Source organism: Zonotrichia leucophrys, chromosome 1A, assembly GCF_028769735.1.
Source record: "Zonotrichia leucophrys gambelii isolate GWCS_2022_RI chromosome 1A, RI_Zleu_2.0, whole genome shotgun sequence".
NCBI lineage: Eukaryota > Metazoa > Chordata > Aves > Passeriformes > Passerellidae > Zonotrichia > Zonotrichia leucophrys.
Window position 1 is genome coordinate 14,848,304 of NC_088170.1, and position 21,719 is coordinate 14,870,022.

General features: G+C 43.1%; 1 protein-coding gene across 7 annotated transcripts in view; it reads right to left on the reverse strand.

Annotated features, from left to right (window-relative positions):
* The window catches only part of ITPR2 (inositol 1,4,5-trisphosphate receptor type 2), a 244,366-nt gene that overhangs the window by 16,480 nt on the left and 206,167 nt on the right, over positions 1 to 21,719 (reverse strand). For all 7 annotated transcript variants that reach the window (XM_064701183.1, XM_064701180.1, XM_064701196.1 and 4 more), the window contains 7 exons: positions 21,453 to 21,628; positions 19,986 to 20,150; positions 17,740 to 17,935; positions 15,562 to 15,654; positions 10,980 to 11,107; positions 9,464 to 9,629; positions 8,082 to 8,242 (listed from right to left, as the gene is read on the reverse strand). In XM_064701183.1, the coding sequence (XP_064557253.1) occupies positions 8,082 to 8,242; positions 9,464 to 9,629; positions 10,980 to 11,107; positions 15,562 to 15,654; positions 17,740 to 17,935; positions 19,986 to 20,150; positions 21,453 to 21,628 (1,085 nt within the window). The remainder of the gene's footprint in view (positions 1 to 8,081; positions 8,243 to 9,463; positions 9,630 to 10,979; positions 11,108 to 15,561; positions 15,655 to 17,739; positions 17,936 to 19,985; positions 20,151 to 21,452; positions 21,629 to 21,719) is intronic.

The following is a 21,719-nucleotide window of genomic DNA, read 5'->3' on the forward strand; positions in this document are numbered from 1 at the left end:
ATCATTTCTAAGGAGGCAGGATCAGATCCATGGCTTCCTGTTCAAGCAGCAGCAGGATAATGAATTCTGCCTGTCTGAAAAGGATGTGTATAAACATAAACCCACTGAAACCTCAAGCTTTTGCAAGGAGGTACCAAATGAAGCCCACCTTTCCCTTTATATACCCAAGTCTCATGCATCACTGAGCCAAGCAGGCCAACTAAATTATTTATGGCAGGCCAAAGAGCCCATTGCTGGAAGATGCAGAAGTAGAAAAGATGCTCAGCTCTCTTGAAGAATAGGAGCTTTGTGGAAAGATGCAAAGTCCTCACGTGATGTTAACTTTTCATGCTTTGAGAAACACAAATGAGCAAGAAAGCAGCTAATTAGGCATGTTACTGTGATTGCTTATTTTATGAAGTGGAGAGGGAGGTGTTCAGCACTTTAATGAGATAATAGCGTAGTGGCAAAATTGTACAGAGAAGCAAAAATAGCAGTGGTCTTCCCACAGAAATGAGAATTGTTTTTTGAGGAACAAGAAAAGCACCAATAGAAAAATAATTCAATACCTAGAAGCAGAAAGATCAGTGCCTCAGTTTATTCTGTCCATGTAAAACCTGGCTAAATCTCAGATATCTGAGGGTGGCTCTGTTTTAGTGACTGTATCACTCAATAGTGATCAACTCTGAGCTCCTCTGCAGATTTGGGGCAGGTCTTGATGCACCAGGTCTTTCTCTGGCACCTGGTGCACCTAATCCAAAGCCCTGGACTCCCCACAGGGCCCATGCCCACCTGGAAGGACACACAGAGCTGTGTTCTCACTCTCCTATTTTGAGCACAACAGAGAAATGGGAACTGTAAATCATCTATTTAGGTGTATTTCTTTAATTGCTTATTTTATGAAAACCCAACTGCAGACAAAACCAGCACTGCATTTCCTAGGAAATGAGCCCTTCTCAGAGACCTCAGGTCTTATTTAGCAGCTGGCTTTTGTGCTCTTGGTGTCACTGCCATGGTAAGTAATTACTCATAACGTGACATGCATCGTATCAGCCTTTTAAAAGTAATTAAGAAAAAGTTGCATTGCTTAATGATATGCACATACATCTCATCCTTGCAAGTTTGCCTTCAATAACATCTGCTAGTTTTTGGAGCAAAGCCAGTCTTAAAAAGTAAAATAACCCAGCCCTAACAATGGGAACATTATTAACTTCCCAAAAGCTATAAACTCCATGCCCCACTCCAGCACAACATTTGTGTGCATGAGTCCTGTAAGGATTTTCAAGCCTGTGAGTTGCCAGATCAGAAAGTTCATGCTGAACTGGAATTAATGATAAAGAAGAAGCCTTAAAAACACAGTTCATTTATAGTGAATCAGTTTAGGAGCAGCAGCTCACCGTCCCTGGCAGATTCAGCTGCGGCAGCTGAAGGGGTCACTCCAAACAGCTGGTGCCCTTTCTCCCTGCTGACATTATCCCACCTATCCAGAGGCAGCAGAACCAGAGCTGTGTCCTCTCCTCAGCCAGTGCAGTTCAGACTGCCGTGACTCAGTGGCCATCAATTTTCACATCAGTACTCTGGGCTGTGAACTGCAGCAGCTCAGGAGTGAACAAACACGTCCCTGGTCCTCCCCCCTCTGCTCTCACTGCAGCAGAAGGGTCTGGTGGACATCTGGGGGAGGAAACTCCTGGAATTGTCTGGGATGAATCACCAAAGTGCATGTGAAAAGCACGCAGAGTGTCTGCCTGAGATCCCAAGTGCGCCTTCTGCAGCATTGGGTTGACATTTCTCTGCTTTAGGTCATTCTCTCTAGCCATACAGTGTTTCGTGATCCTTGGATGTAATAAGAATATCTACAGAACTAGCAGAGAAAACTTTTACCTCCAAAATTCAAAAGAGTGATGGATAACACAATAGAAGAATTTTGGATGTCAGAACTTTTTTTTTCCTTCTGCAAAGAAGCTTTATTTTAAGAGCAGAGGTCAACAGCCCTCTTAGTACATATAATTTTATTACATTCTTTGACAAAAATCGACAGCAGTAAAGAACAGCTTGTTCCACAAACCCCCATGCTGTCAGCATGCCTTCCCCTTTCTGTCCAGTGCTTTTTCACTGTCTCCACCTCTCCTGCCTGGATTTCCCTTGGAGCTGCCTCCCCTAGAGGCTCCACGCGGCCTGCTGGGGGATGGCCACTGACTCTGTCAGACCCCAGGGGAGCACACCAGGGCCTGGCATCGGTGAAATGCCTTTTGCTCACTGAGTAACCCTGGAGCAACCTCCCCCAAGGTGTGAGGGGCCGGGCAGGCAGCCTCCTGACCCACAGCTGTTGGGCTCTGTAGGTGCCCTTGGCTCACACCTTGGCTGTTTTGACACTCGGCTACGTCTGCTGGCGTTGGCTAAGAAGAAAAAAATCCCCTTTGCAAGGTGTGCCAGGGGCTGCACGCCAGCAGCTCTGGCTCCAGGAGGGAGCTGTCCCCTCTCCCTGCTCCTGTACCGGGGGTCACAGCCTCAGGGAGCAGCTCTGGCCACGACCTGAGCCCTGGGAGCAGGCAGGAGCTGCCATGGCTCACATCACACCTCCCCTGCCGAGGCGGGAGCACGGCAAAGGCAGAGCAAAAAGAGAGGAGGGTGCCCAGGGAAAGGGCTGGCGCTGCCCAGCACACAGCATGGGCAGAGTGACAGCTATTGTGAGGCTTCTCAATGGCTCATTTGGCATTATTCCCAGCGCTGCCTTTCAATCTAACACCCACTTCTGGGTATCTAATAGGAAAAGAAGGCAAAACCATGAGGCTGGAGATAGGAAGAACAGAAACAACAACACCAGCTCAAAGCACTACATTCAGCTGAATTTTCAAAACTTCAGTATTTAAAAGCAGCAAACAAAACAATCAGGATGTTTCAAAAGGGGAATGCATTTTTCCTCGTGACATGGCTAAATACTTCTTTTATTCAACAATTTAAAAGAAAAATAATAATGAGAAAAAGCTGACACCTTCAAAATATTTAAAATAAAACAGTTAAAATATTTTGTCACATGGCCAATGCCAGGTCATTGCTGTGTGCCATAAGTGCTTTTAAAAGAACTGAATCAGAAGACAATTGTTCAGAATTTCAGGCTGGTGTTGCTCAACCTATCTGTACTGCTTCCTCCCTGCCACACTGATGGGAATAAAAGGTTCATGGTCCCAATGACCATAATGGAGAAAAGAACCTGTAATTTCCCAGCAAAGATTGCCTTGCTTTAGAGAGATGTCCAATCCACCGCAGTATCCTTTACTCTTAGGAGCATAGGCTGGTTTTAGAGCATTTTTCAGCTGACTGAGGAGTTACATAATTGCACAATTACATCCAATTACATAACTAGGGTAAATAAGTAATAATATAATTAGGTGCTGTAATTATGTAGTTATGACAGGTAGCACTAATGCTGATAAAAGCCATTACGAAACTTGCTAAGAACTGTGGACAGAGCACGTGAGAATGAAAGTTCCAGGGCTTCATTTGCTGAAGTCTTTCATTCTTTCAAAGGGAAAAATAACTAATTTAATTGCTAAGCCAATAGCCTTTTTACTTTTGCAAATGAATGGAGGTACAAATCATAGGCTAATTCATATCTCTGTTGAGCTGCAAAAAATTCAGTAACTAATCATGTCCCTTTTTTTTAACCTCCATATATCTATTTACAGCTACCAAAGCTTGGGTGAAATATGTGTGTACAAATTACACCTCTGAATAGAGAAGTATAAAAGTTTGGACATTAACCTTCATTATTCCAGTTATCACATTAAACTGTCTCCTCTGACAAATGGACACAAGGAACATTCAAAGATTGCTGTATCAATGTAATTCATGTTATGTGCATCTCTGGCTTTGCTAGGGATGGTGTTTCTGGTCAAATGGGTCAGATAAACAGGGTTTTTCTACAGGAATGAAAATTCAATAGGGGAATCATTCATGCAGGTTTTCAGTGCAAACACAAGGCATCCAGCCAGCTTTTCAAAGTTTCTGTCTCTTCAGATATTGTATAATACTTGTCTGACTTCATAAAAGAGGCCTGGAGAGCAAACAGATAATAAAACCTACTGCCCTGCTTTAATATTCATTAATATTTTACCCAAAAGCTGATAAAAGATAGTGTGCAAGAAGAAAGGGCAGCACTGGAAGAGCTGAAGTGCTTTATTCCCACCAACATCTCCATGAAGCTCGAGGTGTATAAACTGTGTTCTGCTTTAGAATACATTTTATGCTTGACGCTTTTTTCTAAAAAGAAAAATCCCAGAAAAATTAATACCTTACTTTATGAAGGCTGCATAGGTCCCGACTACTTCAGTCACTGCTCAGAGCAGTATGCTAAGCACTGAAGCAAACACAGAGCTTCTGGGGAAACCAAAATCACAGGGAACACCAGGAGTTTGCAGAGACAATGTCCACACTCCAGAGCAAGAAAGTAAAAGAAGTGCTCTACCCCAAGGTCATCTGAGGCCAGAGACATGCCAGATAATGGGAATACCTTGGAGCAAACAAGCCCTGGAACAGAAATACGAGTGAACTTAGAAGTCTGCAAGAATCTTGCATTTGAGTGAGGGGTGTGTACAACATCACCCACATGTTTCTTTCCCCTTCTTGACTGAAAAACTGGAGAGGTGATCAATGATGTGCAAATAATTCCCATCATTCTGGCATCCAGCATTTCAAATAACATTCCAAATCAAGGAACAGACTTCCTGGCTTTTTTATCTGTTGTGCTATCAGCAAACCTTTCCAACCAGATGCTGCACTGTTTGCTGGACAAATGATACAAAGTAGACAGTCATATTTTTGGGCTCTGACGAGGGTGGGCAATAGAGAAAAGGACTATCAGAAATTGTAGCTGCTTTCCCTGGTGTTTAGTTAATACTGATCATTGTTACTTTTGCAATGCTTTGTAAGACAGGGGTAGGCAAATGCAAATGATAACTGGTTCCTTACTGCAGTTGTAGGGACAGTGAGGATGATACTTGGAGCTAAACTCTACTTTCTATTAAAGGTACTGCAGCATATTCCAAAATTTTGACCTATGTGTATTGAAGGACTTGAAGACTGGATTTGGGTATAAGTTCTCCTTAAGTGATTTGGCTGTGAAAACACAGAATTCCATTAAATTCCACAGAACCCATTAAAGCTACAGAAGCAGCCACAGAAGGTATTCCTGATCATAACAAAAACAATTACAATGAAGAGAGCTCTTCCAGGAGTATGAGTCACAGAGTTTTTTCAGCCATATTCTGTATAGTATGAAATATAAAATCTCATTCCACCTTGTCCTTTTCAAAGAGGTCCTGAGACTGCCCTGCTATCCCAACCACCCATATTTATAAATATTTCCTGCAATCCCATACACCCCCAACAAGCCTTTTTCATCAATGAGCTAATTCCATTGGCAAGTCCCTTGTGAAAAGTTAATTTCAAGTCTCTTTTCTGCCACATCCTAACCAGCATGTGCTGTCCCACCTGGGACTTGGTCACCTCTCCCAGCATCACAAGGATGGTCACACAGCTTTCAGGTTGTCACAGAGTCTGAATCAGCTTATCTGTCTTGACAAAGGCCATGCTCAGGCTTAATTAGTGCATGGAATGCAGCACATCTCACGTGCCTGTGGTGTAATTCATTATTATCAGGCTGTGTTTGGGACACTCCAAACACATTTGCTACAGCAGCTCATATGTCTGACAGCTGCAAAACTGCCTCTGAGAGTTTTCCTTTTGACTCTTCTTTTGGTCCTAAGCAAAGTTGTATCTCTAAATCTCTTCCTCCAGTCAAATATCATCCTCCATTCCTGCAGTCAGATTATTTTCTTTAATTTCTTAGTATTCCTTGATGCATGTGACACACAGTAAATCCTCTGGCTCCAAGAGAAAGTGTCCTTTTCTTGTTCACTTAAGAAGTTCCAATTGCTTTTGCTATGCAGCACATCTTCCCTGGATTTCATACTAGGAATTTAAACTACACAAAGACACAACTACTAATCCCATACCAGACACTTGTAGTTTGTACAACCATTTCTTTCTCTTTTTTCTCCCACTCTGCCCTTTATACTTTCATCCCACATAAGCTTTACATTTCTTGATCCATAGGTACCTCTCCAGCATCCAAAATAACCTTTAACTGGAAAAAGAGAATTTAATAATCCCACAATCTGGATTACTACTAACCACTTAAACTACCAGCCTTCTGCCTTGGAGCAACAAGGGCTTTGAGAAATCAGTGCAGTGCTTGGGGTCACGTGAGTTTTTGGTGCTTTTCTGTTTTAGATATCCAAAAAGGAGTTCCAGCAATTAATGCAGAAGTAAAATACATTAGTGAATTACACATCAGAAAAGTCAAACCACTGCTGCCACAGGATTAATATACTTATTATGAATATTAATGCATCTCTTGGAATTAAACATTCATACTTAACATACATACCACAAACTTTTAAAACCCTACAAATATTGCAGGGAGAGGAAGAGGAGGAATGTACAAATGAGACAGGCCCCAGAGTCTGGTTCCAGAAATTAAAATGTATTTCTGACATAAGCTAAAATATTTCCACGGGTAACAGGACAACTTGCCACGATGAATAATTTCTTGTAATGCAACAGAGTCTACAAGGATTTGTTTTAGGTTTTCTACCTCACCCACCAAACTGCAGAAGTGCAGATCCATCACTGCCTACAGCATAAACACTGAGCTGGGCAATGAGACTGATGGTTCAAAATTGAAGGAAATAGGCTGTTCCTCTGCACCTGAGTGCTGATTTCCCTCACCTGCCACAGCACCTTCCCTTCTAGTGGCAATAGCACTTACAAAAGCTCAATTTAACTGCAGCAATCAAGCATACACTCCTGTCTAAACACCACCATTTCCACTAATGTGAGTTCTTCCAGGTAAGCCCTGCATAAGCCTGTGCAGTGCATGGCAGTCAGCTCTAATTTTAGCCTGCTCCCAATTAGGCATCTTGTCTAAACTAACCATTTGGGCTCTCAATAGAGTGAGAAAGGTGAGTCAGCCCAGCTATCCTGGACACCCATCTGAAGGCAGAATAAATAACCCAGCTTTCTGCACTGTCAAGGCAGAAAGGAGCTGGGATCGATTGAAACCTGGTGCCTGACCTGACAGCTGAAGTGAAAGGAGAAGAATCTTCCCCTTGGCTAAACTGGGGAGTAAAAGGCCACCCAGCACCTCAGTAATGAGGCTGGGTACTATGTCCAGCCAAAGGCTTGATGAGGGATAGAAGGGAGATAGTCTTGATAAGAAATGTGGCTGCAGAAGTGCAGAAACAGCAAAGCCTGATGCGCATTGGTTACAGCCTCCTCCGGGATTCAGACATATGCCAGCTCTGCAACCACAGAGCCTGGCACAGCCCTGAGCACTGCAATACCTGCCAGCAAGTCCACAGGAAGAAAATGCTGCATCAGAATAGCCCAGCAGGCAGGCAGAATTCCTCAAAAATTAAGCCCCAAGCCAGGCTTGATAATCCACTCCTGTCACTGAGCAGAACAAACCCTCTTCGGCAGCGGGCTGGAAACAAACTGTAATGGAACACCTCTCTGGCCCAGCATCATCACATTTCCCTCTCTGAATCCAAGTACTCTCCCTGCTTCACAAGGCAGTTTCTGTGGCTCTTCAAATCCCTGTGGCTGCTCTGTTTGGTTTTTTCACTAGCATGTTCAGAGCAGCCATAGGAGAGAAGCACCAGCCCTGAGCACTGACCCCGTGTTTCAGTGTGCAGCAGGAGATGTTATTTTTCTGGACAGCAGCCCAGAGACACTGGACAAAGCTGGAGCAGCAGCAGATGTTATGATGCATGCTCTCCTGCCCCAGCTCTGCCTAATGAGGCAGCAGAACCCACAGAGCATGAGAGCACTGACGCCAAACTGGAGACTGAGGCCTGCACCTTCATCTTTTTCATTATGTTTAAGGCCGGGTTTTGTTGCAGACTAAGACATGTGAAAAGATCTTTAAAAATACAGATCGATACCTCCTATTGTTCAGAGAGAGAGGAAACGAAAGATATTCTCTGCCCTAGCTGCAAGGAGCATCTCTCAGTTGCATAAAGCACTTGCCCAAATTGACTCACCACAATCATCTGTGCCACGTAGCTCTCCGGGCCAGTGTATTCAGTTGGATCTTTAACTTTGACAAGAACTATAAAGTACAAATAATGCCACATGTTGTGTTCTGCCTTTATATGCTCCTCAAACGAAACGGTCTTGTTATCAAATTTGTCTCTCTCCAGTCCTGCAAAAAGAGAAGAACATAAAGCCAAAAAATAAACTTCAACATAAAAATACGCAAATCTGTTAAATATGTTAGAGAAGGGAACCTAACTTAATTTAAAGGATCATAAATTTGAAAGATCTTAATTTAAAAGCCATAACTGCCTAGCAAGAAATACCAGGCCAGAAGGCATTCCTGACAGAAGTCTTTCAACGCAGCATTTATTCTCTTTTGTGGTATTTCCTCTTAATAACAATAACAATATAATAAATATGTTACAGTTTAACAGAGCCTTCTATGCTGAGGGCCATAAAGTGTTTTACAAGTGTTGGCTCTGGCTCTTTCTAGATGTATACTGGGAAGCACATAGTGTGCAGTCCAGGCCCTGATCTCTCAAAGATTTATGCACACTTTTAGCATCAAACATATAAAGAGTCCCACTTAAGCTTCAGTGAGATTTTCTGTGGGCTTAAACCTGGCAGAGAGGGTAAGTCCCTGCAGCTCTGTTGTCACACAGTCTTTACAGAGCTGTAGTCATAGGAATTATTTTTTATTTTTCCCTGTAATGGTTCAGATCTCTGAAGAATACCAGAAGTGAGGAAGGAGAGGAATCACCAATGTTTGCCTGCCTGGGTTTTCTTGTCCACAGACACTAAAGACAAGTAGTGCTCTGCACAGCATTCATCCCTGTCAGTACAACCACCATGGAAACAGCACCCAGCCTACAAAAAAGCAGGTGTCTGTGAAGTCCCCCAGGGAGTGAAGGCCTGTCCCTCTTTGTGAGTGCATTTCAAAATAAGCGTGGGGATGATTTCCACCAAACTCTTTGGTTCCCTGCTTCATATCACCTTCTGAAATGGGCAGCTCTTGCTGATGCTCCCCCTCTGGAATGCCCTGTGCTGTGAAACAGAAGCTGCACTTTCATCTACAGCAAGCCCTGAGAAACAGAGTCAGCAGCTGCCCCATCTCCATTAGTGGTGATGCTGCAAGCGTGAGACACAGCTCTTCTGCCTCGGAGTCTGGGTGGAGACTGTGAAGCCACCTCTAAGCAAAGCTGGCTTTTAATTCACAAACCAAATCTGTCTCCTACTGAGAGGGAATAAATTTGGAATCAGCCTCTGGAATTTTTACACTTTCCTTGTAAAAGATAACCACGCCTGGGGTCCAAGCTTTATTTATTGAGGAATAGTTCATTTTCACTCCTTTCACCCTCAAATATCTGAAGAGATCAGTAACACCTACCACAGATAAAACAGGTAGTCTTTAGTATCTCCTCCTTTTTCTGCTTTTCACTCCTGAGATCAGCAAATGTATCAATGATGACTCCAAAGATCAGGTTGAGAACAATAATGATGACAATGAAGTAAAACAGAAGATCATAAACAACTCGTGCAGCAAACAAAGGCTCCTGCAATAGCAAGGTTGCAATAAGGTATAAAAATAGCACAAATCTAAAACATTAAACAACATTTTCACATTAGCTCAAGCAAAGCTACAGTTCTTTCTTTTCATATGCCAAATTCTGCTAGCCTTACTCACAGGACTAGGGAGGGACTACCCAAGTCCTTTTCTTCACCATGATAGAAACCTGAAGTCACCCAATTGCTCCAATTCCCACACATTCATGGGAATAATAGCACTAATAGCACTACCCTTTGTGGAGTGCCTCAATATAATTAGCATTAAAGAGCTGCTAAGTGGCAAGGGTCAATTTCAAAGGGTCACTTTCAAAGTCTGTAAGTGCTTACAGACTCCACTGGGGATAAATTTTGGCTCCTGCAGAACCTCCCAGTCTGTGAGACAGGATATAGACTGCTAAAATCAGCACAGGGAGCTCTTCCATGCAGATCTGAGCTGTCTCTGGACTCTTGCAAGCCCTGCTGAGATCCTTTATCCTGAATTTGTTTATAACATGTATGGTGTGGCTCATCAAGCAAAGTGCTGCTAGATTGCCTTTATTTGTAATGTTCTTTTTGAACCTAAATAAAAATGCATGAAACCACCCAAAGATTAAGGGAAGTCCTTAAATGAACCACATTTTTGAGGAAACTTCTGGAGGAGAAAATATGCCACAACAGATTAAATTCTGGTTTGATCTTCATGCTGGTTCAGTACAAGTAAACAACAGGACCTATTCCAGGGCAGGTGCCATGCTGAATATAAACTAAAATGCCCAGGTGGAACCTCCTGGCCTCAGTCCCTGCCCGTTCCTCTGGTGCCATTGCTGGGCCCTGGAGCAGAGCCTGGGCCCTGCTCGGAGCCCTCCCTGCACACAGGGACACCCAGGGCTGAGGGCCCCTCTCAGCTGGGGCTCCTCTCCGGGCTGGACAGCCCCAGCTCCCTCAGCCTTTCCCTGCCACAGATGCTCCAGGCTCTGAATCATCTCTGCAGCCTCCACTGGCCCCAATCCAGGAGCTCCCTGTCCCTGCTGTGCTGAGGAGCCCAGGACTGGGCACAGCACTGCAGATGTGCCTCCCAGGGCTGACTTCTTAGCAGCTCTTTGAAGGTTATGATATTCTGCATTTTTCCAGAAGTGGTAAACAACCACCTAGAAATCCTTTCTTCAAGTATCATCATCACACTAAGCCTAGCTCTTCCCATTAAATATCCCATCTGGGATCTAAAAATCACACGGATTAGTCAACTATGTGACATGAGATCAGACTAGATACAAACACTGTCTATAACCTCGAAAAATTGACTTTGGCATTCATGAGGTGCACAGGGAGTAATGCATTTCCTGAGCCAAAACACTCACATCTTTGGAAGGCTTTCTGAGCACGTCTCCCACACCACCACCATTGCGCAGGCCTTGGTTCAACACGGTCACAATGCACATGAGCAGGGTGTCACAGGTCCTTTCTATTCCATCCTCCTCTTCTTCACCTGCAAACAGGAACCACGGCATCAAACAATCACTCATCAAGCAAAGCCACAATTCTGTTTGAGAAAGCAACTGCAAGACACATCTGCCTCTCGTATTTCTCATGCAGAACCTCATTGATCATCCCCACCCATGTGCACATCCCTGCTGGTGACATACTTAGGCACATCAGGCCCACTTAGCCTGAAGAGAGATGGAGAAAATCACAAGCAGGGCTCCCACCAGAGCTGTTAATGACCCAGAGCCACCATCTCTGCTCATGGGAGAACCCCTTCTCCTTGCAGTCCTCCCACTGCCTTTCCAGTGGGCCCCCTAAAATGCAGCATAGACAAGAAGCAATATAAAAAGAGAATTAGAAGCACATTTGTAAAAGGATTGTCTTCCTGTGAAATCATTCCTCTACCTACTCATGTAGAAGCCAAGTCATGTTAGAATTTCAAACCATGAAGGAGGGGCTGGCTTTTGTTCGAGTTCATCTGTCCGTGATCTTTCCACCAGCACACGTGCCCAAGCACAGGTCTGACAGACATTAAATGAAAGGCTCTCCCTGGCCTCAGCCTGAAAACTTGGATTCTGCTCTTATCTGTGCTGCAGAGCTGCTGTGTGGTTTTGGCCGAGCCACAGAGGGTACTATTGTACAGGAGATACTTGAACGTGCAGAGGAACTGGGCTGGAACACCAAACCCCAGGGGGACTTGGTTCACCTTGGCCAGAGTCCCTCCCACCACATACTCACTGCTTCCACAGGCTCCCTTTGAAGAGCCCTGCTTGAGCTGTTCCCTGTGTGCTGCTGCCTTGGCTGAAGGGTCAGGGCTGTGACTGCCATCCCTCCTGCCTTCCTTCCCCCTCAGGGACACGCTCACTTGGGAGGAGGCAGCGATTCACATTCGCTGTGCTCCGTGCACTCATTGGAACAGAGTTTAATAAATAACAGCACCCTGCTGGGAGAGCTGACTGATACACATATTTAACAGCCCCAAACCACCACATCTGGGCCACTGAGATAGACTCTGATAAATTGAATTGACTGCAAGCACTCACATTGCAGACAAGTAATTTGGATTTAAATTTAATTTTGGATTTGGGCTCCCAGACTGTGGTGTGTGTATCCTGGCTGGGATGGGCAGGACAGCGCTGGTGTCTGCTGCTTTTGCCACCACTGCTTCTGCTCCACAGGCAAATTAAATGAGAAATAACTCCCTACTGAAGGAGCTTTGACCAAAAAGAAAAGCAAAAGCAGACATCAGCACAGACTTCCCTGTTAAACTATATGGTCATTAGAGACACTACTCCCACAAATAATCCTGGATTTAAAAATAACTGCTTAAATATTGAAACTGAAAGGATTGAAACAAAAAACCTTTTTTATCCTGTCATACCTAGATTTTTTTTTACTAGCACAGTGATATTATTCATACCAACTAATCTTTGGTGTTGTATCCTGCTATTATTCCCTCTTTTCAAACAATACCCCATTTTTTTTTTTTTTTCTTGAGAAGGAGACCATCCACAAAATAAATAAAAAGCCTTCAAAAAAGCCACAGCTTCTATTTGTTTTAGACAACTACAATATTTTCTCTGTTCACAAGACCGGACTCAGGTGCTGCAAGCAGCAGATGATCAGATTCTGGTGAACACAGAGGATAATCCTGGGCTGAGAATTGAAGAGGGAATTATGTACCAGCAGCCCTAACACCCAACTCTCCCTGTCCACTGAGATGCTAATTCAGAGCAAGCCAGGCTTCAGAGAAAAAGCTACATCACCTTGCACATCTTGCAACACAGAACATCAGCATCCCAGCCAGAAAAGCTGCCAGAAAAGCAAGCTCAGGTTGCAAGATCTTTGCCAGAGAACCAGACAGCCCAGAGTTGGCAGAAACCTCTAGCGCAGCAATGTAGGCTGTGGGGAGTGTACAGACATCATTTTTGCTGTTCTATTCCACTCCCAGATGTGGAGCTGCCTTCAAGCTGCGAGCCAGGCACCCCTACAGGCACATGCTCTGCCTCAGCTGTCTGTTCTCAATGCCCAACAGCATTCACAGTGCAGGCTCAGCCCCTCTAGGCACCAGCAGTGCCCAGACTTGAAAGAAAGGAATGGATCTGTAGAGTGCACTGTTGTTAAGGACCCAATATTAATGTTAATTCAGGTTCAGGGGGGTTATTTGCAAGCAGTTTCACCCTGGAAAGTGGCTTGTGAGGGTCTGGACAGCATTAGGCAGGCTTAATTCGCAGGCAAAACAGGTTAAGGGCTAAGACTGCCCCAAAATGTTAATCATGGGGCAGGGATAATAGGGAGATTTACTTCAAAAATCCTCATCTGATGGCCCACAGCTCCCTGGGCCACATGAGCACATCAGGTGAGACACACCTGTGCCCACATGAATCCAGCAGAACTTGCACAGAGCAGGACCAGGCCTGGCAGTGGCATGGCTCTTTGGAAATGTCCCATTTTACAAACAGGTATCTGTGCACCTTTCCTGCACAGGTCTTTATGGGCTGCAGAGGATGAGGAGGTATGTACTGTAGGATGTGAAGTTCCTATAAGTGATCAGGGACTTCACCAGGCACAGACTGAAGTGCTATGGAAATGTCTTTGGAGTGGAGAGAGGGAGACTCTGAGGCAGATGAGATGAAGTATTTTAATGCTGACAGCCCAGAGCAGAGTGAGCAGCAGGCTGCAGAGAGGGGAGCACAGCACACTGCCTCCCAGGCAGCTCCCTCACCAGTAAGAGCAATGCCTGGGCAAGGCTCCACCAGTGAAACCCAAGGAAGAAGCAGAGTGCCAGCAGAAGCAAAGATCAGCAGTGATCTGATCTGAAAAGCAGTGTAATTCCTGTCTCACTGGGGACTGAGATGCCACTGAGAACATTTTCTCTCTCCCACACACAGCTGTGGACTTCTCTGGTGCTGCAATGTGAAACTCCCCAAATCTCACAGAATCATAGCACCATTAAAGCTGGAAGAGACCTCTGAGACCGAGTGCAACCACTCACCCAACTGTGCCATGTCCTCCACTAAACCACACCCCAAGTTCCCCATCCCCACAGCTTTTGAACACTTCCAGGGATGGTGATCTCATGCCTTTGCATTCCACCACACTCACACTTTTGCCAGAGAGGAAATCTGTCCCAAGAAAAGACAGAAAGTAGAACTATTCTTTTGACCAGGTGGCTAAGGTGAGCAAAACTGCTCTTGCTGAATGTTGGTGGGATTTAATGGTACGGGACAAATAAAATCTCTTCAAGATTAAGTAAGAGTGCACTTAGATGTTTTGTCAGCCCTCTTTCATTATGGTTTGATTTTAAAGGAGCAGTACCCAAACAATGAGAAATGTGAGATTTCTATCATTTAAAGAGCTTGGCAAAAGCCATACTGCATCTTTTTGACTGATTGATTACTCTTTGAATGCAGCAGCTTTGCCAATAGCTCTTAGACTGTTTTCTCTATCTAGCCAGACAGCTTCCCATGTTGTTTATGAGGCCTGTTTACACACCAGCTGGGGAGAAAAAGCCTGCTTTTATAGCCCTCTCCCTGAAGGCTTTGATCCTAAAAACTCAAAAAATTAGTGGGAGAATAAAGCTTATGAAACAACATGATACTGGCACACAGTAAGGGACAGTTTATGTCCTCACTTTCAGCCCCCAGCAGCCACAGGCAACTGTGGCAGTAAATACTTTGAGCCTGCAGACCATCCACTGTGCACACACCTCCACTGCAAAGGCCACAACACATCAAACCAAACAGGACCTGCACTGAAACACCAGCCACTCAACTAGGCTGTGCCCCATGCAAAGAGGGGAACAGACAGACAGACAGACAGACAGACAGACATGTGCGCCTGGAGCTGGGTTCTAAGGTCTTCTGGCTACATTACAGCCTTGGCCCAGATGCATATAGAAAAAACACACAGAAGGTTGCTGACAGATATGCTATGCCATGAAAATGAATTTCTGTGGCCCCAGCTGGACCTACCAGTGCTCAGTGTGAGCAGGTGAGGATGCTGCAGACAAGCAGCGAGCTGCTTCTCTCTGCTAAGTCACTTGGCAAGAAGCAACCTGCACATTCAAGCATAATGATTCAGCAAGCTCTTTTAATAACAAAATTAATGTCAGTGCATTTGGAAATCAGGTGTGGGAAGCACTCCCATTAACAGCAAAGCTGCCAACTAAGCTCCCAGCCTTGCAGAAGTTGATCACTTCTGACTCACAAGAGTCACTGTCACTTCTCACATCAGCAGAAGTCCCTGCAACAGCAGCACACAGATCAGAGAATCCCAGAACCACAGGTCTGGGTTGGAAGGGACCTCAAAGATCATCTCATTCCAACCCTCTGCCATGGGTAGAGGCACCTTCCACTATCCCAGGCTGCTCCAAGCCCCGTCCAACCTGGCCTTGAACATTTCCAGGGATCCCTCGGCTCTAAGTGATCATTGGTCTGAGGGAAGTTCTGTACTGACCTGCGTTAAGAGCTGGGATGCTCGTGGAACAGTTCTCCTTTGCACAGGCTCCCATCATTGATGTCAGAGTTGTAGTGGGAACTTCACCAATACCTGTGGAAAAAGCAGGATGTTGACAAAAAGACAGGCACTACATTGATGTTAAGTTTTAAATCATTATTTCCTAGGAGCTGGAGAGTTAAGAAGGAAAAACAGAACAAATTACACCAGCAATTCCTCCCTCCTTGAAAGATTCTGCCTCAACAGCTCAAAGCAATCACAATGAACAAAAACACAGTTTTATATTTACTGTATATCACAGCTATTCCCATTTCATCTCCTGAAATTAATGAATCTACATCAAATGCAGCTGCTTCTGGTGAGCACAAAATATATTCAAAGCAAGAAACAACTGTCAGATATGAAAATAATGTCAGTTTTAAAAACCATTAGATAAATTATTCACAAAAGCTGACAAGAAGGACACCGAGCTGACATTCAGTTATCCTGAATGTAGAATATTTAAGGGTTTTCAAGGATTATAACACAGTTTGGTACTCATTTGTAAATATGTATGGGTTTGTGTAAAACACTAATTTAACATTCCCAAAGTGGTAAATGTGTACATCAGCTTGATTTTATCAAACCAATTTTCTCTTGTGCACCTTCAACAATTTTCTGCATTTCAAATTAGAGATACAAAAAGGTTTAAGGAGAAAAAAATGAAGGCAAAACTATACAACAAAATAACAGCCTAAGACAGTATGTGTAATGCAGAAAACATGCACTCTGACTTACTCTTTCTGCTACTTTATAAAGAAAAAATTTAAAGCACTTGTCCTGGGAAGCATAATGTTCCATCAACATGCAGTCAGCATATTTTCTTGATGAGTTTTTGATCAGAAATGGCAATGCATGAAGCCAGCAAGAACATACCCACACCACAAAAATCTGCCAAGAACTCAACAGAAGCAACACAAACACACAGGAGCTGCTGCCCTGGATCAGACCAGAGCTGTGTGAAGCCTCTTTTATTAAAATGGTCACTGCCTTTCAAAGTGAAACTTCACACCCAAAGTTCTGTCCCAAAAATGAAAGGTAAGTCAAATATAAGCAAATTTAGCCCCTAATGGATGATCAGTGGCAGAAAAAATAAAAAAAAAATTAAAAAATCCCATAGTATGTTAAAGAAATCTGTCAGGTTTCTTTTTTTTATATGGTTTTGAACCAGCTGCAGAAGTACGCCAGGCCCATGAGTCTTGAATGACCTTTGCCTTGTTTGTGAGCTTTAAATCCTGGAAAAACAACTTCAGGGAAAGACTGGCAAACACTGAGTGCACACAGCCCCAGCTGGGTTCCACCAGTTCTGTGCTTGTGTGCAGGTCTGAAGAGCTGAGCATTTGGGAGAATCATGCCTCGAGGAATTTAATCAGCAGCTATTCTCAAGTACAGCTCTGCAGCCAGTCGTTCCTCCCCTGCCCGTGTCCCAGCAGGCTGGCTGGCAGCACACACAAAGCCCTCAGCTGACCAGACCTGGCTCTTTCCTAGCAAAGCAAGTTTGTAACTCTCTGTTCACTTTGCTAAACTCTCTCATTCCACAAAGCTGAAATCCTGGCCTTCTTAAAACTGGTTCCACACCTCCCAATGACTTTACTGAAGTCAGGGTTATACACTAAGGATGCTGATCATGAAAAACACACTGAATTTAAAAGATGCTACTGTCAGTAGAAATGTGAATTCTGTAATAAATTTCTGCTGGATGAAGCTTAAAAAGCAATGAAATTAATACAGCCAATGAACATGTTAAGATCACATGCCTCATACAGTACACAGAAATTACTATGAGCTGCTTTTAATGTGGGATGAGAACCAATACAATCCACTTGGAGCTGCTTTTCACTTAGGAAGATATTTAGGAAATACAGATATTTTTTTTTAATGTTATCACAAGTTTGTGACACAAGCATAATAAATCAAATGTGTTAGATTTTAGCATTTCAACAAATAAGCCCAGACTAAAACAACCCTATACACATTAAATTTTACACAGAGACTTAATTGAGTTCTAAGGTATATGGAATCAGTTCTGCTCTCATGCAGGCACAAATAAAGAAATTTGATGTCCTTAGATGAAAAGTTAGGTTAGGTAGACAGAAAAAGGGATACACTGGAAGCAAATTTTAATATAAAAAACAATACCTGCAGCAGGGGTCCTGATTTTCAACCTGTCAACCTCCATGATAAAGTCATCCTTCAGGAAGAGGAAGCCAATGATGGAGAAGAGATAAACCAGGATGAGAGCAAGCACTGCAGTGAGGATAATTGAACGGCCATTCCTGGTAACACTTTTTATCACATTTAGCAATGTCTCCTCCCTGTACACCAGATCAAACAGCTGGGGAAGGCAGAGAGTAGAGGAAAAATGAATACAAATGAGGCAATATAGAGATGCTACATAGGAAAACAATGTGAACTATTGAAACATGCATCGAGCCATGTTCTACATTCTCAGCTTCATAAACTCACATTGATCTCAGTGAGAGCTGGTCATGCTTATGGAGGAGGAAATCTAGCACAGAACTTTACATTTTAAAATTATTTATAGCAAAATCCACAAAATATATTTGAGCCTGATTCAGAGATGGACAACACCTACCATCAAGATCTGTTGTTTCCCCATATTTAAAACCAGGCTAGATTAAAATTTAAACAGCGTCTTCATACTATGGATATATATCCACAAAATAATGTTTCATGTTATCTCTCATCTGACAAACATGCACAGGCTGCAACTCAAAAATACACTCATGGAAGTGTTTACATATTTGTAAACTTTCTTAGAGGTCATGGCACCATGTAAATGTCACATGTTTAAGGATTGGGGCCACCTCTTCTTAGGACAAAATTAAATTCATGACACTGTTTGGATAAGACTAGAAACTTCTTCTCTACCCTGCATTATATGGTTTCCTGGTATTTAAATGTAAAGAAAAATATATATTAAGATAATATAGCTTTAAATGTCAAAAGCCTAAATCAGCAATTAAATGTGACAGGAGCTTTGCAAGAACCTTTAACTTTTTTCCTCCTAAAATTTTCTTGATGTTCTATAGTGCTTTGGACCTTATCTATAATGTATGTATTTCTACTTCAAAACACTCAGATTACAGATATAAAGTGACACACTATGATTTATCAAAATGTTCCACAGAAGAAGGTATTAGCCACAATTTATAAGATCTGAAATCGACAGCCTTGAAAAATAATTAATAATAAAGAAAGAGGGGAGACAGTTATGAACAAATATTAGAGTTTAGACTACATCCACTACTGAGGGAGCACCTGGAAGCAACCTGAGTATGTGAATAAAGTCCATGAATCATGGACATTGGTCAATAGCAGTCACTGAAAAAAAGTAAGTACATGTACAGTACAGTAAAATGTTTCTTAAGCTGCTTGACACTTTGCAAAGTATTTTCAAACAGAGATCATTGAAAGAACATCAAATAACTTGTGCATTTTGCAAGCTGGAGAGTTGCATCCATTTCAAGAGGGTTCTGCACCTACAGCCACAATCTTGGCTCCTTAGAAATCTTCCCAAACTTTGAAGCAGACTTTAGTGTCAAAATCTGGAAAGTCTGGCTTCAACAGGAACTCTACCTGAGTTAGCACTGAAGTCCTGAAAATTTTAGTATGCTTAACACATCTTTGAAATGCTGGGAGTTCACCACTATTCAGGAAGCTGAGAAAAAAGACAGGAAAGGTAATGACCACAATTTAGTTAGTGTCCCTACAAGTTTCACATGTTCCACTATAGAGCAAAAGGATTAGCAAACAAGAGCAGTGAAACACCTTTTACTGCTCCTCAGCATGAAGGGAGCAGTTAGTGGAGTTTAGCATAATTTTGTGTGATTCATTTTCACTGCACCTGTACCACATTATTAAAAGGCATTCCATCTGGAAAATGGCAACAAAAGAAAATGAAGTGAGAAACATTTCAAGTGATGAATCTTCCTGCTACACCAAAGGCATTCCATCCCCATTTCTAAGTAATTTGTTAAAAATGTATTGGGGATGAGGAATGGGATCCTTTGGTACAGGTGTGACGCACACACCCCTGGACAAGTGCCCCCGAAATGTTAGGACTGACAGAAGGCACAGGAACGTTGGACACAGAATATGGAGAAAGCTGAGAAAAAGGAGTGGGCTGGGTGATGACTGTCTGAGAAGAAAGGAACAAACTTTCAGCTCTAAAACAGATAAAATAAGTCCTAACAGAAACAGGTTCTAATAAAAACAGCAGCTCCTAAGGGGCAGCAACACAACGGCATGCTAAAAATACACATGATTTGGCTTGATTGTCAGGAAGAAATTGAAGACAGCTGCAGGGTAACGGTATTTTCTATTTTTGCAAAGTTTTCCCCTCCACAGCAGCACGTACTTACCAGGAAGCTGTAGAAGAACTCGTGCACACAGAGGCCCAGCATGCAGACTAGGACATAAGCCACGTGGTAGAGAAAAGCCATGTCCATGATGACCGCTCTGTAGCCACGGGTGAAGGTCCCACGGTTCCCCACAAAGCTCACCAGGAACACGATTTTGTTACAGAGCTGTGGGAGGGAGCAAAGGCTAGGTTTATGCCTCAGAAAAATCCTGGTATTTATTGTTTGGGCTGCTGTCTAGATAGCTTGGTTTGACTAAATGCACAACCTTTGGATAGCTGGAGTGAGGTGAGGGAAATCCAGCTATGACAGCACGCTGGGAATGAGCCCGTGAGGGTGAGTGGAAGTACATCACCTCTCCAACTCTGCACTGTGCCTCATCACATTGTGATTTATTCCTATAACATTAGTGAATAGGTGGGCAGGGTTAATGTCACAAGGCATTAAAATCCAGCTGGGGAGTGAACTCCCAGCAATTCTGAGTTTGGACCCGAGACTCTGTAAGAGTAGCTAGGTATGCTACTACAAGAGAACAATAGAAACACAACAGAAAGTGTGTGTGGGGGGTGTGTATGTGAGATCTATTTCCTTCAGATCATGTTCAAGTTAAAATATCTAAAAAAACCCCTCAGAACTGAGGACATTTTTGAAGTATAGCATTTAAACAACAGCATCAGATTCTCCATGGCTCCTGAGCTTTGCCTGCACGTGAGCAGCAGTGAACAGGAAAGGGTCTCACCTCATCTCTCTGGCAGTCCAGGACAAGGAATGAGGACTCAACACGACTCCTTTGCTACCAAATTTGACACGGGCAAGTGCTGCTTACTTGCCTTTACCTGTGACTATATGTCTGGGTATTTTTCAGTATGTGAAATTCTCACATACAGAACTGGTGGCAAACAGCCCAATACTTCGTGCTGGGGTGAATTAGAGCTGTAGCAGTCAGGCAGAAATTTAAATAGATGACTTGTGAGCACGACTGTGTATCTTACCAAGCTCAGTAAGCATGCAGACTTATTCATGGCTAAGTTAAGAGATCTGGCAAAGGGCTGAGAGAATTTTTAATTTTGAAAACTCTTTTCTTCCTGAAAATATATTTAAGGTCTCAGAAACATTTCACAAATTTGTGTCAATAGTGCTGAGAGTATTGGTAGAGAAAACTATTCTTTTAACATGAGAAACTGTAGATTTTATTGCCCTTATGCAGCAATATTTCTTTAAATTTCATGTTGTTTTCCTTTTTAAAATATTTGCATATGCACAAAACTAAACCAACTTTTTTCTTAGTTTCCCACTTCGCTGACACTGCTGTTTCAGGATGACTGGAAATTATTTATTTTTTTGGCTTAAACAATGAACTAGAAAAAGAAGTTTTTGCACAGCTCTAATCAAATGAGTTTTTTAATAGGAGACCCTTAATATCTTTTCCTCTGCTGAAAGGGAAATTCTGGTTGCTTTTGAAGTACTTACATTAGCAGCACCAAGGAGTATCAAGGTAGGACCGAGCCCTATAGTATATATAGACCTGAGAATAACAGACACCAAAAAGGGTCGAATGCCAACAGGCTTGGAGATGAAAAACAGCATTGCTGTGCAAAACGCCACTGCTATCCAGAGGAGCACGGAAAACAACGGTGAGAGCGTGCCTGTGCAGAGGAGAAAGGGAGATTTGAGAAAGGCATCTTTGGAGACTCCATTTTTCACCAAGAAACGGATCCAAAAGATCAATTCCTTTGC